Source organism: Rhipicephalus sanguineus, chromosome 1, assembly GCF_013339695.2.
Source record: "Rhipicephalus sanguineus isolate Rsan-2018 chromosome 1, BIME_Rsan_1.4, whole genome shotgun sequence".
In the NCBI taxonomy this organism is placed as follows: domain Eukaryota; kingdom Metazoa; phylum Arthropoda; class Arachnida; order Ixodida; family Ixodidae; genus Rhipicephalus; species Rhipicephalus sanguineus.
In genome coordinates this window covers 286,219,512-286,241,405 of record NC_051176.1, presented here as the reverse complement: position 1 = coordinate 286,241,405, position 21,894 = coordinate 286,219,512, and the positions used below count along the sequence as shown (strand labels likewise).

Here is a 21,894-nt window from a genome sequence, read left to right as displayed (position 1 = left end):
ACGGTCGAGTGTAACGCATTTGCCGGAACAGCATTTTTTTTTTTTCAATTTCACACGAAAAGTGCCAAACACAAGCATCTGTTACCATTTGGTAGCACATAGGGGTGGATACAGGATTTTTCCAAAAGGGGACAGCTTCTGGGGAAGCTTGATATGTTCTTTTCTTGGGTTACGTATTAATTTTAAAAAAAAGTAAGGGGGGTGTTCAGGCCATCCGGGCCACCCCTCTGAATTTGGTAGTGATAGCACATGAAATGCTTGGAAAATACGCATAGTGAAACAATACGCGCGCAAACATCCCACCAAATGCTACCATGTTAAACTTCACAAACGAAAGCCAACTACAAACAACACGCTCCAGCACAATCGATCCGTTGGCTGAGAATCGATGACTCACTCGACCGACCTCTCTAACATGTAATTGTTATCGCAATGCAATACCGTATAAACGCGTGTAAGGGCCGCATCCGTGTAAGGGCCGCACCCCGTTTTTTTGAAGTACATATTCTAAAAAAAAAAATCTGCGTAAGGGCCGCACCCACACTTTCCTCAACCAATACGTATTCAAAATGCGCGCGCGCGTAAGCTTCTAGGCGTAGTCGATAGATGGCGCAAGGAAACGCAACCATCATCATCGTCACCAGAGCATATATATATATATATATATATATATATATATATATATATATATATATATTTTTATTCGTGTTAAGATGTTCGTGAAGTGGGCTAAAAGTTTTAACTTTTTTATTAGTATTCATAGACCCGCCAACTAAAGGTTAAAGCAGGATTTTATCGTTAGCTTCTCACATCTCTATACAAACGCGCTATCGGCGCTATCCATATCGGCATTAGCATCACCAACTTTGGCATGGCATAGCATGGCGTTCGCGTTGTTCGGTTTGTGCAGTTCAGCCAGCCATTTGCTGTAGTTTTCTGCACTGTTCGATTACCTTCGTGCTAGCTTGTTTTCTACACGGCGTTCACGTTTTGCCAAAATGGGCAAGCACATGAATAGCTACACTGCTGGCTATAAGTTGAAGGTGATTGAGTATGCTCTCGAGCATGGGAAATGCGCTGCCGGCAGAAAATTCGACGTTGACGAGCAGTGTGTTCGACGTTGGTGTGCTCAAAAAGAAGCCTTGCGAAACACCAACAGCACTAAGCGCGCTTTCCGAGGAGAGCAGTGCAAGTTTCCCGATTTGGAAGAAGACTTGCTCCGCTATGTGACTGAAGTGCGGAATGATGGTCTTGCACTCACAACGGACATGCTGCGTGTGAAGGGACTACCCTTGGCGACTGTACTTGGGTAGATCCTATCTGCGTGGAGCTCGGTGTCGACGGACATTGTGTCCCGAAATTTTAAAGTCGCCGGGATATCTAACAGCTTGGATGGCACGGAAGATGACTGCTTGTGGGGTGACGGCGCTTCGCAGCACACCATCTCATCTCGGACTCCAAGTCTGAGGACTCGCCGAGTGACGACGATTGAGCACGTATGTCGCAAGAAATGTCGTATACTGCAATAAACACTCTTCGTTCACTAACTGGTGCGTTTTTACTAAAAAAAAAAAAAAAATGTCGCGTGTATGGGCCGCACCCTGAAAATTGGCCCTCATTTCTTGAAAAAAAAGTGCGGCCCTTACACACGTTTATACGGTAAACAAAGTAATGTCAACAGCAGCGCAGGCATGCACGAGTAGCCGCGATGCAGCTGTGAAGCTCGTACACAAAGCTGCGGTTTGTCTGTACCTGCAAGCACAAGGTGCGAAAGCTGTCTCGTACCGGCATGACACGAAAAAGTGTTCTCTGATGAGTGCCGATGCTGTCACATACCGCATCTATTAAGAACGGCAAACGCAGACACGGCCTTAGTCGTGAGCAGTAGCCGGAGCAACGGAACGATCTGCCGCTTCTTGTCGGCCGCGAGGAAATCTAATAACATAGAGGTTAGTTTCCTGTAAACCTTTTTTCAGCACCTCAATTTTCTCAATCTGAGCAACACAGCACATGAAAATATGTCGGCATTGCCGTTCCTATCAACCACCACATGTCGATACGTATGCTCTGTGTGTGCACATGCGGAGCGCGCTTAGCCTTCAACATGGTGGAAATGCGCACAGCGGCCGCTAGATGGCAGCAGATTTTTTATAAGGTCTACTGTACTCGGGACTCTTGACGTCATTGGGCTCATTCCAAAATGTCCCATTGGTGGCGCGTATCGTGTCCTACATTTACCTTAATTTCTCAATTAGTACAGTACTGCTGTTGATAATACCGACATTTTAGACGCCCCAAAACATTCACCTTTCACTCTGACATAAATTGTTATTTGCCTTTAGTATCCTTTTAATCTTAGGTGCTCACGGATTGAGCCGCGACATCAGTACTTTCAGCATAATGACTGGTATGCGTGACTCCTCGAGACAACCGCGTCAAGTCCCTATGAATCTAGCCGTTGAAGAAATGTTGACTGCGATGCAAGTGTTTGAGTTGAAATTATGCTGATACAACAGAAATTGAAGATGGAAACAAAAGTATGTGCATTAATTAGGTCTAAGTTGTTGCGTTTCAATTCGTGAGCACTGTACATGGCATTGTGGACTAATAAGCAAGCAAAAAATTCCATCTCCATTCTACCCTGTGAACATGGAAGTACAGCAAAGCTGTCAGACAAGTGCTACCACCAGAATTGCTGATGGAATGCTTTTATTTACGATCTGTACCACGTGGTTTGTTGCCTTGGATCGTTAGAGCACAGAAGTCCAACTACCTGATGAACAACACAAAGCTCTCCCATTTGTCTGCTTGTGTGATTGATGTCAACATTAAAAATCACCAATTATAACAATTGGTATGCCTTTCCCTTGTTTAACCCACACAAAGTGTATCCTCATAAAATTTTCTGTCTATTTTGTCTGTCCCTGAATTGAAACAGACTAAAGATTACCATTTCAGCACCAGTGGAACATTCCTACATACGCCAGGCTGTGATATGCGAGAATGTGCCACCCCATTAGGTGAGTATTGACAGGAAAAAAAAGGGGGGGGGGGGTATTATTGTTATTTAGGATGCAGTGATGTCAACCGTTACGCCCACTTTGCCAGCTGCTGTTTGAGCTCAGTCTGAGTGGACACTGTTACTTATTCTTTAAGTTTGCAGGTGCAAGTCTTTCACGATTATAGTTTTCATGCGACCCAAACAATTTCACAAAAAGAATGACACCAATTAGAGGCTAACAGCTTTACTGTAAAAAACGGCACAACCATGACATAAATCCATAATGGTGTGTTCACGAGGAAAAATTATGGCTTCAGCAATGAGCAGCTATGCCTTCACTCAAACAGCGCTGCATATCAGTTTCTGTTCCTTCCAACATTTGACTAAATGTGGTTCAGGAGCACTTTACTGACACTTACCTGGCAGTTGTTTAGAATGTTCTCCCTGACAAGGTTCAATATGGCATCACTGATCACTGCCTGTACACTGGAGCAGGGCTGGAATAAAAGATATACGGAGTGGGAATGAGTAAAACATTTTAATACATCTAATGACACAGATCAAACAAAAACACTACTCACCAGAACCAACACAAACTCGCGCTGGAGAATGTTGATCAGATCCTGGCACTTACTCAGCAGGTCACACCTTGAAACAACTAAAGGGCTGTCACGACCTTGCATGAGTGTAATGTAGTCGCCAGCAAGAGCATATAGTGAAGTGACTGAAATGAGAAATAAGCAGAAAAAAAAAAGGCTTAGACAAACTATGCACCTTTACACAGTGGTCATTAGATAAAAAAACAGCCAATTAAAACTTTGCCCGTATAATAATAGTAACATGTGCAATTGTGATGAGTAAGAGGCATGTGGTGTGAAAGAAAACGACGATGAGGAGCGAAAGGCGTTCGAAACTGCACGAGCACGTGCAAGGACAAATCTTTCGCGCCGCATACATGCTTGCAGCACTAGCTGTTGCCCCATGATTAGGACTGTATACAGTTTCAAGACCACTGCTGTTTCTCTGTAAGCAACTCCAGCAAAAATTAAAGCTGTGGCCTTTTGCCCCTGTCATGGCAGCCTCTTATGTGCACATCTTATGGGCTTGTGCTTCGCAGTTCAATTCAAATGACATGAAAAATACTCCAAAATGAAAAACGTTGGAAATAACTTTAAGACTGCACGAGTTACCAGCCACTGCAAAGACAACGAATATGTGGGCAATGAATAGCGAAGCACACTTTAAGGATAACACCAGATGGTGATTGCAACTGAATGTAAAGGAATGGGAAGAAACCGCGAATTCTTCCAGGCAGTCCATTCTCTCCCAATGGCGACACACTGGCTAACCAGGCAAATATAGACAAAATTCCTAGACAAGCCCAGGTTCTCTAAGAAATCGTCCACTTTTCAAAGTGAAACATACACCGAAACTAAGAGGAAATAAGAAGGCGCACACCAAGGAATCCGTAAGCTAGACAACTCCGGTGTTGCCTGATTGAATGACTTCAAAAATCAACAGAAAGCTGTACCAGATTAACGCTTGCACACATGAAGGCCCTTCTGCACGAATACCATGAACATTGTTAGGCCCATTTCACCCTCCACTATAGCTTGTTAGATACATTTATGCAGATTTCATGAACCCCTTAAAGGGCAGTGTCCACAAATGTGGACGCAACATGTTCTTTCCAGTTCTTTGAAACTAGTGGCAAAGAAAGAGCATGATACATTGCCCATCAATTGAGTCTCCTGCACAGTCAATGTGTTTTGACCAGGCTTGTTCGAATATTCCAGCACTTCGAATATTCGAACAAATATTACAGTATTCGAATTCACTTCGACATGAATTTAAGTTATGCAAAATTTCGAACTATTCGAAATGAATGAATAGACATACAGGGTATGTCCGAAAAGTAATGTCAATGAGTTGATTAAAATTATGTATTGATCAGATCAGTACAACACAATTAAAGGTTTCAAAATAGGCTCCTCCTGCGGCGATACATCGCTTCCAGTGAGATTTCCAGGCATCTAAGGCGTCAAAGTAGGTCTCCTCCAGAACATCCTTTAAAGCCTTGGTGCAAACCTCCGACTTTGTCAACTGTCCCGAAATGATGTCCTTTCATGGGAGTTTTCAAGCGCGGAAACAAAAGGAAGTCTGGAGGAGCCATGTCAGGACTGTAGGGCAGCTGGTGAACCCTTGTCACCTTTGAATAGACAAGGAAGCGGGTCAAGACGAAGGTGGCGGGGACCAGCGCGTTGTCATCGGTGATGCTCGTTGACGGCCGTCCAGCGTGGGCATCATCGCTGACATCTTTACGACCTTTTGTAAAGGTCGTAAAGACCTTTATGCTGCTGTACACTTGATGTTATGACTAAAAATTATCACCCAAGGGCTTTATCATAGGAAATGTTTCCACTTCGGTGTTGTCAAGTTTCACACAGAACTTGATGGCAATCCTTTGTTCCAATGAGCGCTGCACTCTGGCTTGCACGGGAAATGAAAATAACTTTCACTGAAAAGCCTCTCCTTACTCTCCAGATGCTAGTATACAACAGTTCGACCGCACATGCGTAAAGTAACTTTCCCTTCTACCAATATCAAGTGGTCCTAGCCTGTTGTGTGGTATAGACTAAAGCCCCTCCATCGCGTCTGCTGCCGCTTTTTTAAGGAGCGCCATCTACTGTTTCGATGCCGCCGCCCATTTCCGGTTCCGGAGCTCCCGGAAAGAAGTTCTTGAGCCACTTCCTTCCACTTTTTCCTTCCATCTTGTTTCTGCACATGCATGTGCACACACGAGAAAGCAAATATTTCCTTCTCCGTTTCGCAAGTGTTGTTGTTTTGAGGTTCGTCGTAAACTGCCCGCTGCCGAGTCAGTTTTCGCTCAGTGTTTCTGCGTCGCGAGGGCATGGGCGGGCATGGGGCGGGTGCATCAACTGGAAAGGTATTTTTAAGGTATTTTTAAATTAAAAAAATAATAAAAGCAGCAGAAACATCATGGCAGCACTTCGGCTTCCGCTGGGCGAGGAACCGGTGTAAAGGGAGAGGACGAGTTGGCACTACCTAACCTAGCTGGCGGAAACGCATGGAGGGGCTTTAGTATAGACTCTTTACAATTTAATCACTGACATTACTTTTCGGACAAACCCTGTATATAAACCGCATAAAACCCCTGTAAAGGTGGTTTCACTGCAGTGCAGGATTGCTATGCCGTGAATACACCTATCCAGGATAAATCCCCACTGCCGCGAAGCCCCACTTCAAGGTTGAACGAACATATGTATTACTTTCACATCGATTCATCACTTTTTAAGTTTAAAAGCTTGTTATACTGGCTTATATGCTCCAAGTATAGTAAATTTTAAAACGTAACGTATTTTACAGGTTATCACTTGCATTCTACCGAAAGTCAAATCCTGCTACTATTTAAAGTTGTTTCCACTTCCCTTTGAACCAAAAAGAATGACATTTGCACATGCCTCGTTTCTACTTCAAAATATATTGTGCAGGTTAATTGGCTCATGACAAATATGCTCACTTTTCTTTATAATATGTGACATATACTATTCAAGTTCAATTCGAAATTACTCTACCAAATCACTATTCGCTTCGAATTCACTTTGAACCAAAAATTTACTATTCGCACAAGCCTAGTTTTGACAAAACCTCATTGCGCTGCGTGTGACTACAACTGATCACTTCAGCAAAGGCACAACAATGTTCGACAGGTTGTTCAACATGTTGCATTCCAGGACCAACGTCAAAATTGTTAGTTTTCTTTGCTAGAAATGAATACCACCAAAAACAAATTGGGAATGCATTTAGGGCCTAAGATTTGATTCTGTTTATGCAAAAATGGAAAAATGACTGTAGGATAAGTAGATATTTAATTACATGCTAATTACAATATTTTACTGATACTCCCGCAAAACAACACATTTCCTTATTTTCTTTCCTGGAATATAATATCGAGTACCTTTAAACTATGTAGTGTGAATATGACACATTTGCAGACAGTCCATCACAATTCTTGCCTGAAGGGGTTCATTTGTTTTCAGTGGTTCTTGAAAGAGTAGTTAGCACCATTAAAATTTTAAGTCTCTACAACCAAGTCAACTTGCCACAATCACTGTTAGGAGTTTAACTGTAGAGCATGCCCAAGAATATTCAGAGCAAAAACAATGTGCACCTAGTTGGTCTGTCAGACGAAATAGGGAGTTTTAGCTTGTACGTATACTTCTTTACGTTACAGTGTTACCAGATACCGGATGCAATCTGCGCATGCGCGAACCTTTACGGAACGTAAACTTTTGCGGAACGTAAACTACTCGCCGGATAGGCTTTACGTTCACGGCTCTATCTCGCAAATCCACTTTCGTTCACGGCTATTCGCGATATCCGCTTCGCGGAGACTCCAGCCGCCGAGTCAAAGTAAGCCGAAGTGTGAGCGCCACTTACGATCACCTAATTTCAGCTGGATTACCGAGGCTAGAGCAACCTAGAATACCAAATCCGCAAATGTGAGAAGCCTAAAGACGCTGACAGGCTGGATAGGTGGCACCATCTAGCGGGGCCATGGTGTACCAGGCAAGCACAAAATTGTTATTGCAGAAACATCGGGCGTTCTACTTCCAATGTAAATGCCTTGCAGTGGCATAATTACGAATGAGTTGCCTTTTAAATCATTTTCCCCCCTCAAGAACACTAAGCGAAAAGAAACGTGACCATGATTGTGGTTGCACGAAGCGTCACAAGATGTCGACACCATCGCCCGGTAACCCGGTATTGCTACACCTTTTCGCTTATACCGGGATACTGCACACGCTAAAAACCTCTCTTATGATTTTGCCGCAGCGTAATTCAATACTATTATCTAAATACAGTAGAACCCCGCTGTTACGTTCCTCACTGCTGCGTTTTCCCGGCTGTTACGTCGTTTTCCGCCGGTCCCGGCATAGCTCCCATAGGATACAATGTATTGGGAACCCCGCTGTTACGTCGTAACTGTCGGACGTTCCCGTATGATACGTCGCGAAGTGCGCTCGGAGCCAACCGAGTGACTACCAAAGAGAGCGGCCATGGTGCATTTTCACGCAACCGCATGAGAGTCGCAAGCAACAGAATCTTTCAAGTGATGCAAACAAAAGCATGGCCTTCGAGATTCAAATTGCAAAGATGGCGTCTATGACGTAACTGCTCGCGAAAGCAAGGCCTTCGAGATTGGCATTTACTATTGACAAAAGCATTGCCTTTGAGATTTGTATTTCACAAACATGGCGTGTATGACGTAACTGCTTGCGAAAGCAAGGCCTTCGAGATTGGCATTCACTTCTGCCATCGCGTTGGCGTAGACTCATCATCATCGTTATTTGTCGGAGAACGGGAGGAGTTCGAGCTGGTTCGAGCTCGCATGCTCGCGTGCTCGCATGGTCGTGCGTGCGGTTCGCGGTCGGACTCGCCGCGCCGGTCGTGATTGCGTGTGCTTAGTTCTTTCGTGCCTACAGCTGTTGGTGTTAAAAAAGTCACATACGTTGATTACATTTCTGTGGATGAGGCCGTCCTAAGCTCCGCGTTTGTATCCATCGACTAGATCGCGGCTGGGCGCGCCAATTTTCGTGCTGCTCGTAAGAATTGAAATAAAATTCATACCACTAAATATTTTGCCGTTTTTCCTGTTTTCCGTCTCTTACGTTTCCCATCTCTTACGTTTATTTCCTACGGTCCCTTCAAAAACGTATCAGCGGGGTTCTACTGTAAAATGTAGTTTAAATGCAGTTTATATGCAGTTATCATCACCACTTAGTGGTTTGCGCAAATGTAAGGGTTTACGTACGTACGTAAAAGGTTTACGTTTGGGCAGCTAAAAATCTTTATTAAAACTCGAGTTCCGGTAAAACGGTAAACGTAATCCGGTAACGGTAACGTAAAGAAGTATACGTTACAAGCTAAAACTCCCTAATATCAGACATGTTTCACAACTTCACCTGGCCTCCCCCCCCCCCCCCCCATTCTCTTTAAAAGAGAGAGAGCTATAATGCAGGGACCTTTCAGTACATGTTTATGTGTTGGTAAGTGCCTTCATGTTTCTTTTGGCTGCGACACACTTTTGAGCTCGTAAAGGCTGGTAGCAAGCACAGACACGTACTATAAATAGGGGATATGCAAAATTCCTTGGATAGGTTTTTTTCACACATTTGTATAGCAGTACACAAAAATGCTAGAGCTCATTTTTCAGCTACTGCTGAAACTGAGGGCTGCACAAGCTCATTTACACCCCTCATACAATGCCTGCCACTTTCAGTTGGTCAAACAGGGTGTGTAAGGAAGCACATTTGTGGCCTTTACTTCTTTTTGCCACAATATAGATGGCACTTGGTGAACCTTCACATCTGCTGAATGCCTTAAAATGTCTCACCAACAATCGCTTCGTGCACGAACACTGGCAGTACGGCATTGGCATAGTACTGCAGCTCCAGCACAGAGGGAAGGTGTAGGGCGGGTCGGTAGAAGACAATCTTGACATTGTTATTCTCAGTGTCTCCCGATGACCACTCCATCTGGACTGTCTCGGAGATGACCAGTTCCTTGCCCAGTAAGGCACATGCATGGCGCACTGTCTCTGCACTCTCACCAGGGCACATCACCTGGTGATCCCGTTGCGATGCTGCTGACCGCAGCCAGCAGAGGCTTTCTGCCAACTGCTGCAGTGTGCCACCCTGCACAGACATGTCATAACAGTTCATAAAGGCAACCCCACCCCCACTACTTGGTGACCAAACTGTGTGGAAAAGAAATCTTTTTGTGACCTTTCATCTTCTTGGTGGTACCGAGACACATGCGTATTGAAAGCCACCACTGACAAGTTTGGTTGTGCAGTTAAACATTGTTCGCCAGCTGAGATTCAAAGACGTAGCATGGTTTCTGGTGTCAAAATGTGCAGCAGGGAAATGCCAATTGTTTGCAAGACCCTTTAATGCTTCCTTCTTGAGCAGATATTTGACATTTATGAAGCCAACACTGCTTTTAACCCTTTATGGGCCAAGTCTTTATATGTAGCACAGCTGTCTACTTACGCAGCTTTTCCACAAGACGTGGTTCTGAAAGTTCCCTGTAAAATTTCACTTTTTCAAGAAAAGTTTGCCAAGATAGTGTAGTGGGAAAAAGTTAATTCCACTGCTGAATAGGTGCACAGAAAATAAACAAAGATTTATTTGAGTGCTACCTAATCTTCACTTTTTGTTATGTCCTGAAGCTGGGGGCCTGAATAAAGTGGCCTACCACAGCACTGACAAATGTACCGCATCGGCTTCTCTGCTGCCTTACGGTTGGCATTAATTCACAACAAAACAGATTTTCAGCAAATTCCAAATAAGTATTTATCTTATGTTGCCAAGAAACTTGTTCCAAAGCCTTTACACACCTTTGAAGCCAGAACTCACACAAAAGATTGTGCAGACAGCATCACTAAAGCCCGAACCATATAGAGCGTTTTTGCCGGCGTCTCCTGGCGTTGCGTCCCTCGGCGGCGTCGCATCAACGCCGTCAGAGAGGGCGGCAAACCATATGAAGAGCGTTAGCTCAGCGTCACACAGTGTGACCAGAGGGAATGAACCTGACACCTCGTAAAGCAGTGTACAGTTTCCGTCAATGGACCAACAAGATATATTCCTGATTATAGCTTTTATGTCTCATTAGCAGTCCTGTGGTACAGAAAACGAGTCACAGGAAAACGAGTCACAGTGACACAACGCCGCCGAAAAGTCTTTTTTTTATTTGACTTGTAGCGCCAGCTATTGGCATTAAGAAGAAGCACAAACTTGTAATATATGGCCTCTGAGCTTGAAGCTGCCGTACATCTTTGAGGCCACGTATTCGGCCAATACACTAATTCCTGCTAAGCCTACCGATGAACTTGAGTACGGCACTCTGAAAGGCTTCAAAGATATCACGATCGCTTTGCTGTCGAAGCTTCTAGGGAACAAGCTAAGTCAAACAAAAGCATCAGTTGAGAACTTAAGGGCCACACAGTGCACGGCGACGACTTATTAGATCCGAGGTGGGCGGCAGCCATTTTGGCAGCAGCGACGACGCCGTTACGTAGCGGAAGCCGCTGCCAGCCGCACGCTGATTGGTTCTGCGTCCATCGAACTGCTTCCGGCGTCGACGCTGCCGCCCGTGATGTCTGGACCGTCCAGAGGTGGACGTTTCGGCCACCGTCACCGGTAGCGTCGACGTCGAGGGACGCCGGCAAAAACGCTCTATATGGTTCGGCCTTAAGATCTTAATGGTAGGTAATGCTGTAGGTCTAGTTTTCCAGCAACAGAAGCTATACCACTGCGTTCATTTTGGTAAGATGGGAATAATGGAAATAATGTGCCTATGGCATTGACATACACATATAGCAGGTGAGAAGTATGCTTTCCACAGCCCGTCAAAGGGGTTAGCTCCGATTTCCCAACTTTAGCTGAAATTAACGCTATATACATATAGCAAACTTGTATTCACTAGGGCCTCCATAAAAATAAAACTGACAGGATTCACTTGTACACACCTCTTCCCCTGCAAGTGTACCTGGCATAGTATCATACACTGCTGCATCAAGAGGTGTGTGTCCTACTTGTAAGAGTTGCTCAGGCACAGGGCTTCTTCTTGGTCTTCATCTCAACTGCTCCTTTTTTCTCCTCTTATATTCCTCGGCCCCCTTCCTTATGCGCTACTGTGGGGCTGTTCTCCATCAGAGAGACAATTACAGAGTGCACTTTCACCTTTTCCTCTTTTCAAAGGGCACTCGCAAACCCCAGCCCCCTATACTTTGTCTCTTACCATTTAAGCTTCACTCAAGACTGAGACATGTTGAAGTTACATTAATAGTAAACCATGCTTCTGCAATTGCAAAGGAGCTATTTTTAGCTTTTGAGGAGACTCAGTAAATAAGGCCCTTGTAAGTGCCTTCTTTGCACTCACGAGTGCTCTTACAGTTTTTTTTTCACTGCCTTACAAGTAGTACATCAATATAATTGAATTTGTGCACTGTACCCCACACATGAGTTACTGCCAAGACCTGCTGCAGGGGCTTGGTGGCCATGGCATTGCAGCGATAAGCAAAAAGCTGTCCGTTTAATCCCTGCTGCAGTTGCTGCATTCTAACAAAGGCAGAATGCAAAAACGCTTGTGCAGTCAGATTTAGACGAGTTTTTAATGACCTTATCAGCATCATCATCATCTTGTCTTATGCACACTGCAAAACAAAGACTTCTCCCAATGATATCCAACCCATCTTGTCAAGCGTGAGCTGATTCCATTTTACTATGCTCGCTAATTTGTTAATTTCATCGCACCATCTAACCCTTTGCCATCCTCGGCTGTACTCCCCATCTCTTTAGTACAGTTGAACCCCTTTATAAGAGGCACGCATGGGGGAGAAATTCTTGCCTGTTATATGAGGTGTCTCTTATAAACAGGGTACTAAGTTATGCATTTTCCTATCAACCCTTACTTTCATGTAGCACACTGGTGTCTCTTATACCCCATGTGTCTCTTATATCAGTGTCTCTTATAAAGGGGTTCAACTGTATAGGTGGTCAAAATGAATGAGTGTTTGTCTAAGGTGTGCCTTAGAACGAGACTGTAGTTTTGAGAACTAAAAGAGCGGAATTTACTTCAGTTAAAGCACACAACAGTTTCCGTGACATATACTAACACCCTCATCTGCTCTAAGTTTCTTCTGCAGCCTTCTGATCATAACACCAGAGAGTTCCTCAATAATACAGCCAAATCTCATACATAAAATGGCTTTGCTATACAATTCAATACTTGTTATAAGCAAATGTCTAACTATGGCAAAACATTTTTTCCTTTGTTATACTCAATAGTTTATTATATCTATGTTTGTTATCTCGAGGACTGGTTGTAAAGGCTTCAGTTTATAAGCAAGAAATGCACACAGGCTCACCTTTCGATGTTTTGTGAGAAGTAGGAAAGCAACCAAGTTCGTGCTCATCAATGCAAGGGATGCCGTTGACTCTGAAGGATAACATATAGATTAATAAAATTAAAAAGGAAAATATTCAATTTAGTCCTCATACACTACTGGAAGAGAGAACTCACGGTGAACAACATGGTTAGCGAGGCTTTTAATAGCCGCTCGAGTGTCTTCTGCCATGCTGTCTGCACTGGACAGTGAAGTTGCACTTGCACTTGACTCCTTGTACTTGACTGGACTTGCATCGCCCTTTGCAGGTCCCAGCAAAGAAAGTGGGCAGTCGAAGTACAGTGGTGCCGAAGATGAAGTTCTGGCAGAATTGAGAAACTCCTACAATGATAAGTGCACAAACAGAACAGATAAAACAACAGACTGCCGACAATAATAGATCTTCAACAACTGGCGCATTATAAACAACACTACTGAAGACCTTACCCTCAGTGAGAATGGCTGACAGAAATCAACGCGAACAGCCCCATAGTTGGAATGCAATATCCTCCAGATGGAAGTGAGTGCTGCTGTGAATGTCTCCATCACCTTCGGCTCTCCCTAGAAACAGACAAGGAGAAATCAGTAAACCGCAAGAAAGCCCTGAATAAAAAACACAAGGCAGTATAACAAATAAACTAACCAGCTGCTCACTGACAAAGTTTCCATCCAACAACTTCTCATAGCTGATGGAAATGGGCACAATGAAAACATCATCTACAGGCTCTGAAAAAAAAAAATACACAAACACACGCACACAGATACATATATATATATATCTTACTTATAAGGAAACATCATGCAATTCTTGCAGCATGTACAGTAGTGATTAAAAATATGTGGCCGCCAAAAAAAAAAAAGGAGAGAGAGAAAAGGAATTAACGCCTACCCTCATTGAGGGAGTCTACGATGACAGACAGGAGACCTGCTTTGGGGAGGCGCGTTTTTCCAGTTCGTGATCGCCCTCCTTCGAGGAAGAACTCCAAGCTATGCTTTGCCTTCAGAATCTCTTTCATGTACTGAAACACAGCGTAACAGCAAGAGAATGTAAGTTGTAGCTCTCATTTCCGTGAACACGTGCAGTTAAAAAGATGTCTTGCTGGGATAATGGCTTTCACTTAAAGCACAGCACTACATGAACACATGTAAAGTGAAGGTACAAAGCTGACCAACCTCGTCAACTTTAAGGAAAAACTGTATACAAGCTGTCAATAACTAAGAGGAGGCCTGGTATCATCTTCATTTTTGCCAGTTATTTAATCTCATCGACATGCACTACTGTAAAAAGCTCCTGTCATTAGCATTAGCTAGAATAAATAACCGACAAACAATTTTTCACTATTAATATTTACTGCCACTGAGACACCTACACCTGCTTGTGCCATTACAAAATGTTTTCTTAGGCTGCACCAACATATTGTACTGTACTGCTATCGAATTTAATATGCTAGGTTAGCTGTGCACCCCTGAAATTTGCAGAAATGTAAGGTGCAAAACAAGTGAAAGTGCAGCAGTATATTATACTATTAAATAAATTTCAAGCGGTACGCTAAAAGTCTCTGAAAGCTTGCAGAAGCAAAATAAGGCTAAGAGCTATGAAGTGAACAAGGTCGAAACCAGTTAAGTTGCAAGTTCCCAGGGAACAACGAAAATTCTGCAGAATAGCAATGGAACAACAACAAGGCTTGAAAAACAGCACGAGAAATAAATGCAGAGCTCTGAGCAGCACTGTTTGGAGCTCAGAGGTGCTCAACTCGTCCACACAAGTTTAGTGTACACTAGCTTGTGGCAGCTGACTACACTGAAAGCTGCAGTTCCTTGAAGACAAACTGCAATATAAAAGTAACCAAACGTCTTAACGTGCAAAACATTTTCCTCGCTTTTCTCTCAAATCTAACATGAAGGAAAGCTGTCTAATAAAATGTTAGAACTAAACCTGCAGGGAATTTATAACTGCTCTATTACCTCTTGGAGAACTGCTCTGTACACATGGTCCTTGCGTCCATCTTTGAAGTCAAGCCGCCGCTTAATAAAAAATCCTCCCAGTCCTCGCAGCAGTTGCCTGTTGAATCAAAAATACAGTTAACGATTGCCTGACTACAGCAAATATGAAATATCACCACACTGAATGGCAGTCCTTACCCAAAAAGAGGAATGAGCAGATTATCTCCAGCCGCCACAAGTGGCACCCTCATGCTATTCAGGTATAGCAGGTACGTCACAAGGATGTAATCAAGATGGCTTCGATGCAGAGGCAAGTACACCATGGGAACATTTTGCTAAAAATAAACACAGTATGAGCACTGCGTAAAATTCTTATATTTATCACTCACCTCTGAGGCGCGTTTGATCATGTCGATCTGCCCTCTTGGCACATACACTCCAGTCAACATGCGGGACATGATACGATGCATGAACCACACTGCCACCCTGGAATTATTGCCATTTCTCATTAAATGGGCAAGAAAAATAGCAAAACTCAGCATGCACAAACATGCTCCTGAACACACTATAAGCCAGGTTTGAGGAGCAGGCTTGGATTACCTCAGCAATGATGTAGAAATGGATGCTCGCATACGTTCGAAGATGCTAGCGGCCCGTTTCCTATGCTCTGCTCGGTCAGCTGTAAGGTATTATTCATTTTTTAAGTTTAAATTTGTCGACTGAACACAGGAGACGAGCAAAAGAAACAAGCTGTCAAAAGCTCACTTTCGGGGTCATCTTCAACAGCTCGGCCGATTGCATCTTCAACCCTGCAACAGCACAAGCAGCATTAGTACATGATTAAATATGAATAAAATCTTGGTATATGCTTACTTACCTTTCAGAAGTCAAGATTTCTTTAGGGATAGGTACATAGTTATGTGGTATGCTCTTGCAAGTAAGATAAATAGAGTTCTTCAGAAATTCTACTGGTGTCAGCCAACTCCTACAATAAGACAAATCAATTTAAATAAGTAATGAACAGAAGCAAACACTAATTAAAGCCCAAGTATTAACACTACCTGCAAACAGACGGCACAATGAGGGCATTGTCAAGTCCTTGCAAAGTTGCACTTGCACCAGCACCTAACTGTACCTGAAATGCACAAAAAACATGACATATACCACATATATTGTAGTAGCATGGAATGCTACATAATATCAAAAATAGTCCTGTGAAGGGATATTGTCCAGTTGACATTAAAACCAGCTGACCAGATGCTTGAATACACGCAGCTCAAGAGTCTTCTTGAATATCTTGTACCAGGTGCACTATACAGGTTAAGCTGATGAATAAGGTCACAATATTGTGCTCCAGACAGACAGCACTGAGCAAAAGCATGCTCAAACAATTACTTTAATAAATTTGCAGCTCTGAGTTATACAAGAGCAGCTCATGGCAGCACAGCCAAGGTGATCACTGCAGAACAGCACAAGAGAGGCCCACTATTTTCACCAATAATACAAGCAAACGCGATTCCTACCTTGCTCAAAGGCAGACACTTTTCACAGCTTTCAAGGGGAAGGTAGTGCAGCTCTTCGGGCTGCCGCACTTCCTCCATAGGCTGCCACTTTTTGAAATGCGGCAGGACCTGAAACGCACATGCCCTCACTACAGTCAGAAAATAGCTCGGCCCAGAATAAGCCCCTCCACTCTTCCCCTTTCACCATCAAGGCTAGCCACTCTTTCTGCCTCTCCTCTGTTGCCAACACAAAAGTTCAAGAATCAGGGGCAAAGGTGTTTTCCCCTTGGCCCATGGACAAAATTACAGCTAATTAACTCAACAACAGTAATACTGTGAGAGCTGAAGAAAAAAAAAAAGGTCAGTTTTAGTAGTGTATAAAACAACAGGACAAAATATTATGAGGGGGTAATAGGCTGTGGCAATAAATTATCAAGTAACAGTGTTCTCCGTTTTAATGACTGCAAACTAAAACTGGAGCGATGTTCTATCTTTCTGAGGAATCTGAATCCCATAAACTTTTGATCCTGCTTGTACCAGCAGTGGCCATACATGGGATTTTCACACAGAAGGCTCAGGAACACAATAATACATAAGAGAAAATGCATTCAGTGACTTTGAATCTCGCCGAAAATACTTGACAGTTGTCCTTTTCAAAAGGTTTTAGCAATTCAGGCAAGTGAGGAAAATTGTTTCTGAACACCTGTAACTTATGATGAATTTTAACAACAGATATTGTGTACTTCCACTGCAACTTTTTCTGCTCTTTCTGGAGCAAGACTGCTCCTAAAGCAGATCAGAGCTCTAACCAAGTGTTTAAATGACTTGTGATGAACGACTGTTGAGCCACAGTCAGCATATATAGCCGCCACTACTGCCCTGCGAAAAGTGACTGACTGAACCAATGCACCAAATATGGGGACTGCGACCAGAAAAACATGTTCTTTCTCACTCCAGAAAGAGCACTTGTGTTCCAATCATGCAGTTTGAGACATTGCTCTGCGCTTCATGAAAGAGGTGCTCATGCACCTCTTTCATAAAATACTCGCGCCACAAATTTTGTCACATTAAAAAATTATGTCACATACAAGCCGCCATACTAGTTATAAAAAAGGTGGCTGACCTCAGGGACCTTATTCCGCCTGCCGCGGGGAACATTGGGAACACGAATGGAGTCCACACCATGCTTGTCGACCTTGAGAGCCGGGCTCCGCCAATGGACCCGATCTCCATTGCGGTACCTGCGCTGGTCATGCCCCCGGCCGGCAAAGGATGTGGAGGATTCTTTAACACACGGAGGTGATTTGAAATTCCACATTGTGGAAGCATCTTGTAGGTTCTGCAGCAGCTTCACCATCAGGGCCCTGCAAACAGAATAACATAATTGCAGAGAGCACTGCATTTGTGTGCTTATTAAATACCAATCAGCAAAGCCTGAAGCTTGTGCTATATACACAATGCATGAATTCTATTTGCATTTTGGGAAAGTAGACATGTAAGGCATCCAGGTAAGCCTCACATAATAGCTTATTTTCGTTAAACACTGTCAGTTGATGGTCACATCAGTGACTGCACTTTATCAGCACCTGCACCACACATATTCAAGAACATTGCCAAATAATTTCAGAATAAATAATCCAGCTTGAATTAAATATGCAGGCATGCACACAAACTTGCTCATTTACTTGCAAACAATCTCGGTGCACTTTGCAAAAAAAGTTACGAGTATGAATATTCATCAAAGTACACATCTTAAAATGTGCACTGAATGGAAAATTAAATCTGGCCATCCTATCAAGTCACAAATTTAGCATTTGTTTCAAGCCTTAAAAAGCTAGAGATCAAGCCAAAAATACCAGGAAGTGTGCACAGGAAGAAATATTTGGTGTTGCACAGCTCACAGGAAGTGAAGTATTTAAACAACTGGATTGAGAAGAAATAGGAATAAAAATTAACAGAGAATATCTTACAGAATTTATGGTTTGCAAACAACGTCAGCACTTTAGCAATGATGGCAACGAATTGTAAAAAAATTATTAAAGACAAACCCAGAAAGCATCAAAGTAGGGTTGAAGATGAATAAGCAGAAGACAAAGATAATGCTAGGTGGTCTGGCAAGAGAGTGAGAGTTGGTGTTACACAACCAGGCCCTAGAATAAGTAGAAGAGTAAGTACATCCAGGTCAAAGACTAACAGAGGAGCCTACTCACGTAAAGGAAATTGACTGAAGAATAAGGATGGGCTAATGTGAATATGGTAGGTATTCTTAAATCATGGCCCACAACTTATCTCTCTCACTAAAGCTCAAAGTGCACAACCACTGTATTTTGCCAGTTCCAACATGTGGAGCACAAAGTTGGACAATAAAAAAGAAACTTAAGAAGCTTGAGAAGAAATGAAAAATGATAGGCATAACTAGAAGAGATTGGAAGACAGCAGAGTGGATCATAAAACAGCGGTAGCCAATATCTTGGTAGGTGTTCAGAGAAAAAGAATGGGCCTGGTGAAGTCACGTCATGAGGACATATGACAGACAGTCAGAGTGCCAGTATAGGTACTAAGAGATGGGAAGCGCAGCCAAGGGCGGCAAAGGGTTAGGTCGAGACACAAAATTAAGAAATGGAGCAACATAAAATGGAATCAGCTCACGCAGGACAGAGTAGTTGGCAATCATTGGTAGAGGCCTTTGTCCTGCAGTGGACAAAGGCTGATGATAATGATGACGAGCAGAAAAAAAACAAACTCTGGACCATTCTACTCTGTGAAGGTGGGTGACCAGCGGAGCTGACAAGCGCAAAATCTCCTTTGGGAGTTGTCTAAGGGATGTGTAAGCACAGAATTTTATTGTAAACTGCGACCTTCCCTAGAACACTGCTTTTAGGTGGCATCTAGCATTTGCCAGCATCTTCAGCGGCCCCTTAACTCTTTCCAGCACGGTGGTCACCCACGGTTACCACCTTTTTTCTTCATTTTTTTTCTCTTGAAGCACACGAGCCCCTCGCGTCAGATTTTATACGGCACGTTTCTAAAGCTTTCAACATGGTGAAAGAGATGATGCCACTTCGTTTGGGCTTCACTGTTACGGGTTACGTCTGTTTTCATCCGGCTGTCGTCGTCTTCAAGGCGCGCTACACGATGGAGCCGAGAAATTTTTCCAGAAATGAAAGTATGTCCGGTTTTTATTAAGTTGATAGCTTAGGACAACACGTTGTATAAGTAGCTAATGCCAAGGAGTCCAGAAATTAAGAGTTGTACTCAGTCAGCACAGAGCACTGTGTCGCTGAAGTTGGTGGTCACCTAGAGTGACCACTGTGCATGAAGGGTCTTAGAGGGCTGGTTATATAGTATTTTTTATTGGTGCTTGGAGGAGAAGTTTTGCGAAATACTTTAACAAGCCTTCAAGATTCAGATGTATGTGTGGTACATACAATGTCCCCGTGCTCCTGCAGGGAAAAAAGCACTGTTTGCTTTTGCAGTAAGGTAGACCCTTACTGCATCCTTACTGCATGGTGGTCACCTGAGGTGACCACCTCATATCTTTTGAACTAAAGGTGCCAATTTTTTTTTTGCTTGTGAGCAAATAATTTTCTCAAAAAGAATTCACCGTTTTTTGCATAAAACTCTGTTTCCTGCCAAAAGCGCAGTTCTGTGCATGAAAGAGTTAAAGAGCACGTGGCAAAACACATTTGATATCAAATTTTTGCAAAGCTAGTTTTCCTGATGTATGCAATTCTCCATATCAGCTTTATATGTCCTGCAGAGGGCTTTTATTCCACCACCAGTACATCCCCGTATAACAGGCAGTAGCCGCGACAGGCGCACCGCTGCAGAGGCCAATAGAGAGTAGCCAACCACTGTTGTTTTACAGCAGAGCTGTTACGCCCACCATTTGTCCAGTTCACGATGTAGACAAGAAATTATCATAATCATGCTGCTGTGTACATGTCAAGCCAAGGTAAGCATAGCTGTGCCTAGTCAGGCCAAATTAATCACAGACGAGCCTAATTAAGCCTAGTGGATCACCTAATTAGCTGAGCATAATTAAACTAAGCCAAAGCCTAACCAGTCCTAATTAAGCCGAGCTGAAATTGTGGCATGCCCAGTCATACTAAATAAATAAATAAATAAATACTGAGGTTGGCAAGATGAGCCAAGCTAAGCCTAATTAAGAGTGAGCCTGGTTGGAGCTAATTAGGCTAATTAAGCCTAGGTTGACTTGAGATGCAAGGTAATCAAGAGCAAGTCTCGAATATACAAGTTAGGCCAATTAAGCTAAATACCATAATTAAGATAAGGTAATTAAGGTATGAGGCCAAGTGTCGGAAAAATTTTTGTGTAAAAGCGATAATCACTAGAAATTATTAGTCTACATTTTAAAGCACACCTTTTTAGGCGCATGTGAGCATTATAAAGCAAGCCCTATTTTTTGTTAATTTTACATAATTAAAAATTTCATGAAAAGTGGGCCATACACGAACATTCCTAACTCAAGTTCCACTCTATAAAAAAAAAACCTAATTTTTTGCAGAGACATGAAAGAAGCTTTGGCCAGTGCAATGAACCAAAACAAATGAGATCAGGTGAATATTAAAATTATGGCGATTAAATAACCAAGAAATTATGCACTGACACTAGGCGCACCTTTGTATAACAGGCAGATATTAAATCTTGTGGCACGATTTTGCTTATTGAGATTCACTGCACACCCACTAATGTGATAAGGAAGTGTCAAGTTTTAATGAAAAATATTTAATAGCAAAAACGTTATGAATGTTTGCGTATGGAAAAATACCAAAAAATGTAAGTTTTGAGAAAATCAACAAAGAAGATTTGAAATGGGTGCAGCGCTTACACAAGGTGGTCAAGAGCCCTAAAATCCTTGATATTTGTAGCCAGTTCAATCCTGGACCTTACTTTTTTTTTCTAGCTTGCTTTGCAGCATCAGTGCCCTGATGGGATGCTTTCGTGATGTGGTGCCGATCATTTGTGAGACAAGCTATTGCAGTGTAGAGGGCAGGCTCGATGCCAACTTGCTTCAAAATATCAAATGTGCTTCTGTTGCCATTATTCAAACGACACATAGCATCATACAAAGCAAATTTGATGATTTACAGGCTCATATACGTGTCCTTGAGATGTACGACGTTGCGCGTCCACCTGGTGAGAAGTTTATGACTTTTATGATTAAAAATGATGGCTTTATAATGCTATTAGAGCATTATTACATGTTTTCACTTGATATAATTGGTAAATAATTAATAAAATACTACATATCAAGCTAATTTTATGATGCGCACAAAACTGACACTTTCTGTTTCGGTTTCGTAGATGATGGGTGGTCTAACATTTTTGTTAGCATCTTTTGAACAAAACTACGTAGACGGAAACATAATACAGCAAAATGACAGGCAAGGAATCGCACATTTAACAAAACCAAAAACCAAAAAATGACATCTTGAAAAAAAAAAATGCCC

At 42.8% G+C, this 21,894-nt stretch overlaps 1 protein-coding gene across 2 annotated transcripts in view; it reads right to left on the bottom strand.

Annotated features, from left to right (window-relative positions):
* Positions 1-21,894, bottom strand: part of LOC119379195 (glycerol-3-phosphate acyltransferase 1, mitochondrial) — a 106,035-nt gene that overhangs the window by 16,586 nt on the left and 67,555 nt on the right. For both annotated transcript variants that reach the window (XM_037648411.2, XM_037648410.2), the window contains exons 2-18: positions 17,544-17,784; positions 16,442-16,549; positions 15,980-16,053; positions 15,796-15,903; positions 15,684-15,727; positions 15,519-15,597; positions 15,308-15,404; positions 15,117-15,253; positions 14,940-15,036; positions 13,864-13,993; positions 13,618-13,700; positions 13,422-13,535; positions 13,112-13,316; positions 12,957-13,027; positions 9,420-9,720; positions 3,583-3,725; positions 3,421-3,498 (exon numbers count right to left, since the gene is read on the bottom strand). In XM_037648411.2, the coding sequence (XP_037504339.1) occupies positions 3,421-3,498; positions 3,583-3,725; positions 9,420-9,720; positions 12,957-13,027; positions 13,112-13,316; positions 13,422-13,535; positions 13,618-13,700; positions 13,864-13,993; positions 14,940-15,036; positions 15,117-15,253; positions 15,308-15,404; positions 15,519-15,597; positions 15,684-15,727; positions 15,796-15,903; positions 15,980-16,053; positions 16,442-16,549; positions 17,544-17,777 (2,103 nt within the window). In that variant the 5' untranslated portion in view covers positions 17,778-17,784. The remainder of the gene's footprint in view (positions 1-3,420; positions 3,499-3,582; positions 3,726-9,419; positions 9,721-12,956; positions 13,028-13,111; positions 13,317-13,421; positions 13,536-13,617; positions 13,701-13,863; positions 13,994-14,939; positions 15,037-15,116; positions 15,254-15,307; positions 15,405-15,518; positions 15,598-15,683; positions 15,728-15,795; positions 15,904-15,979; positions 16,054-16,441; positions 16,550-17,543; positions 17,785-21,894) is intronic.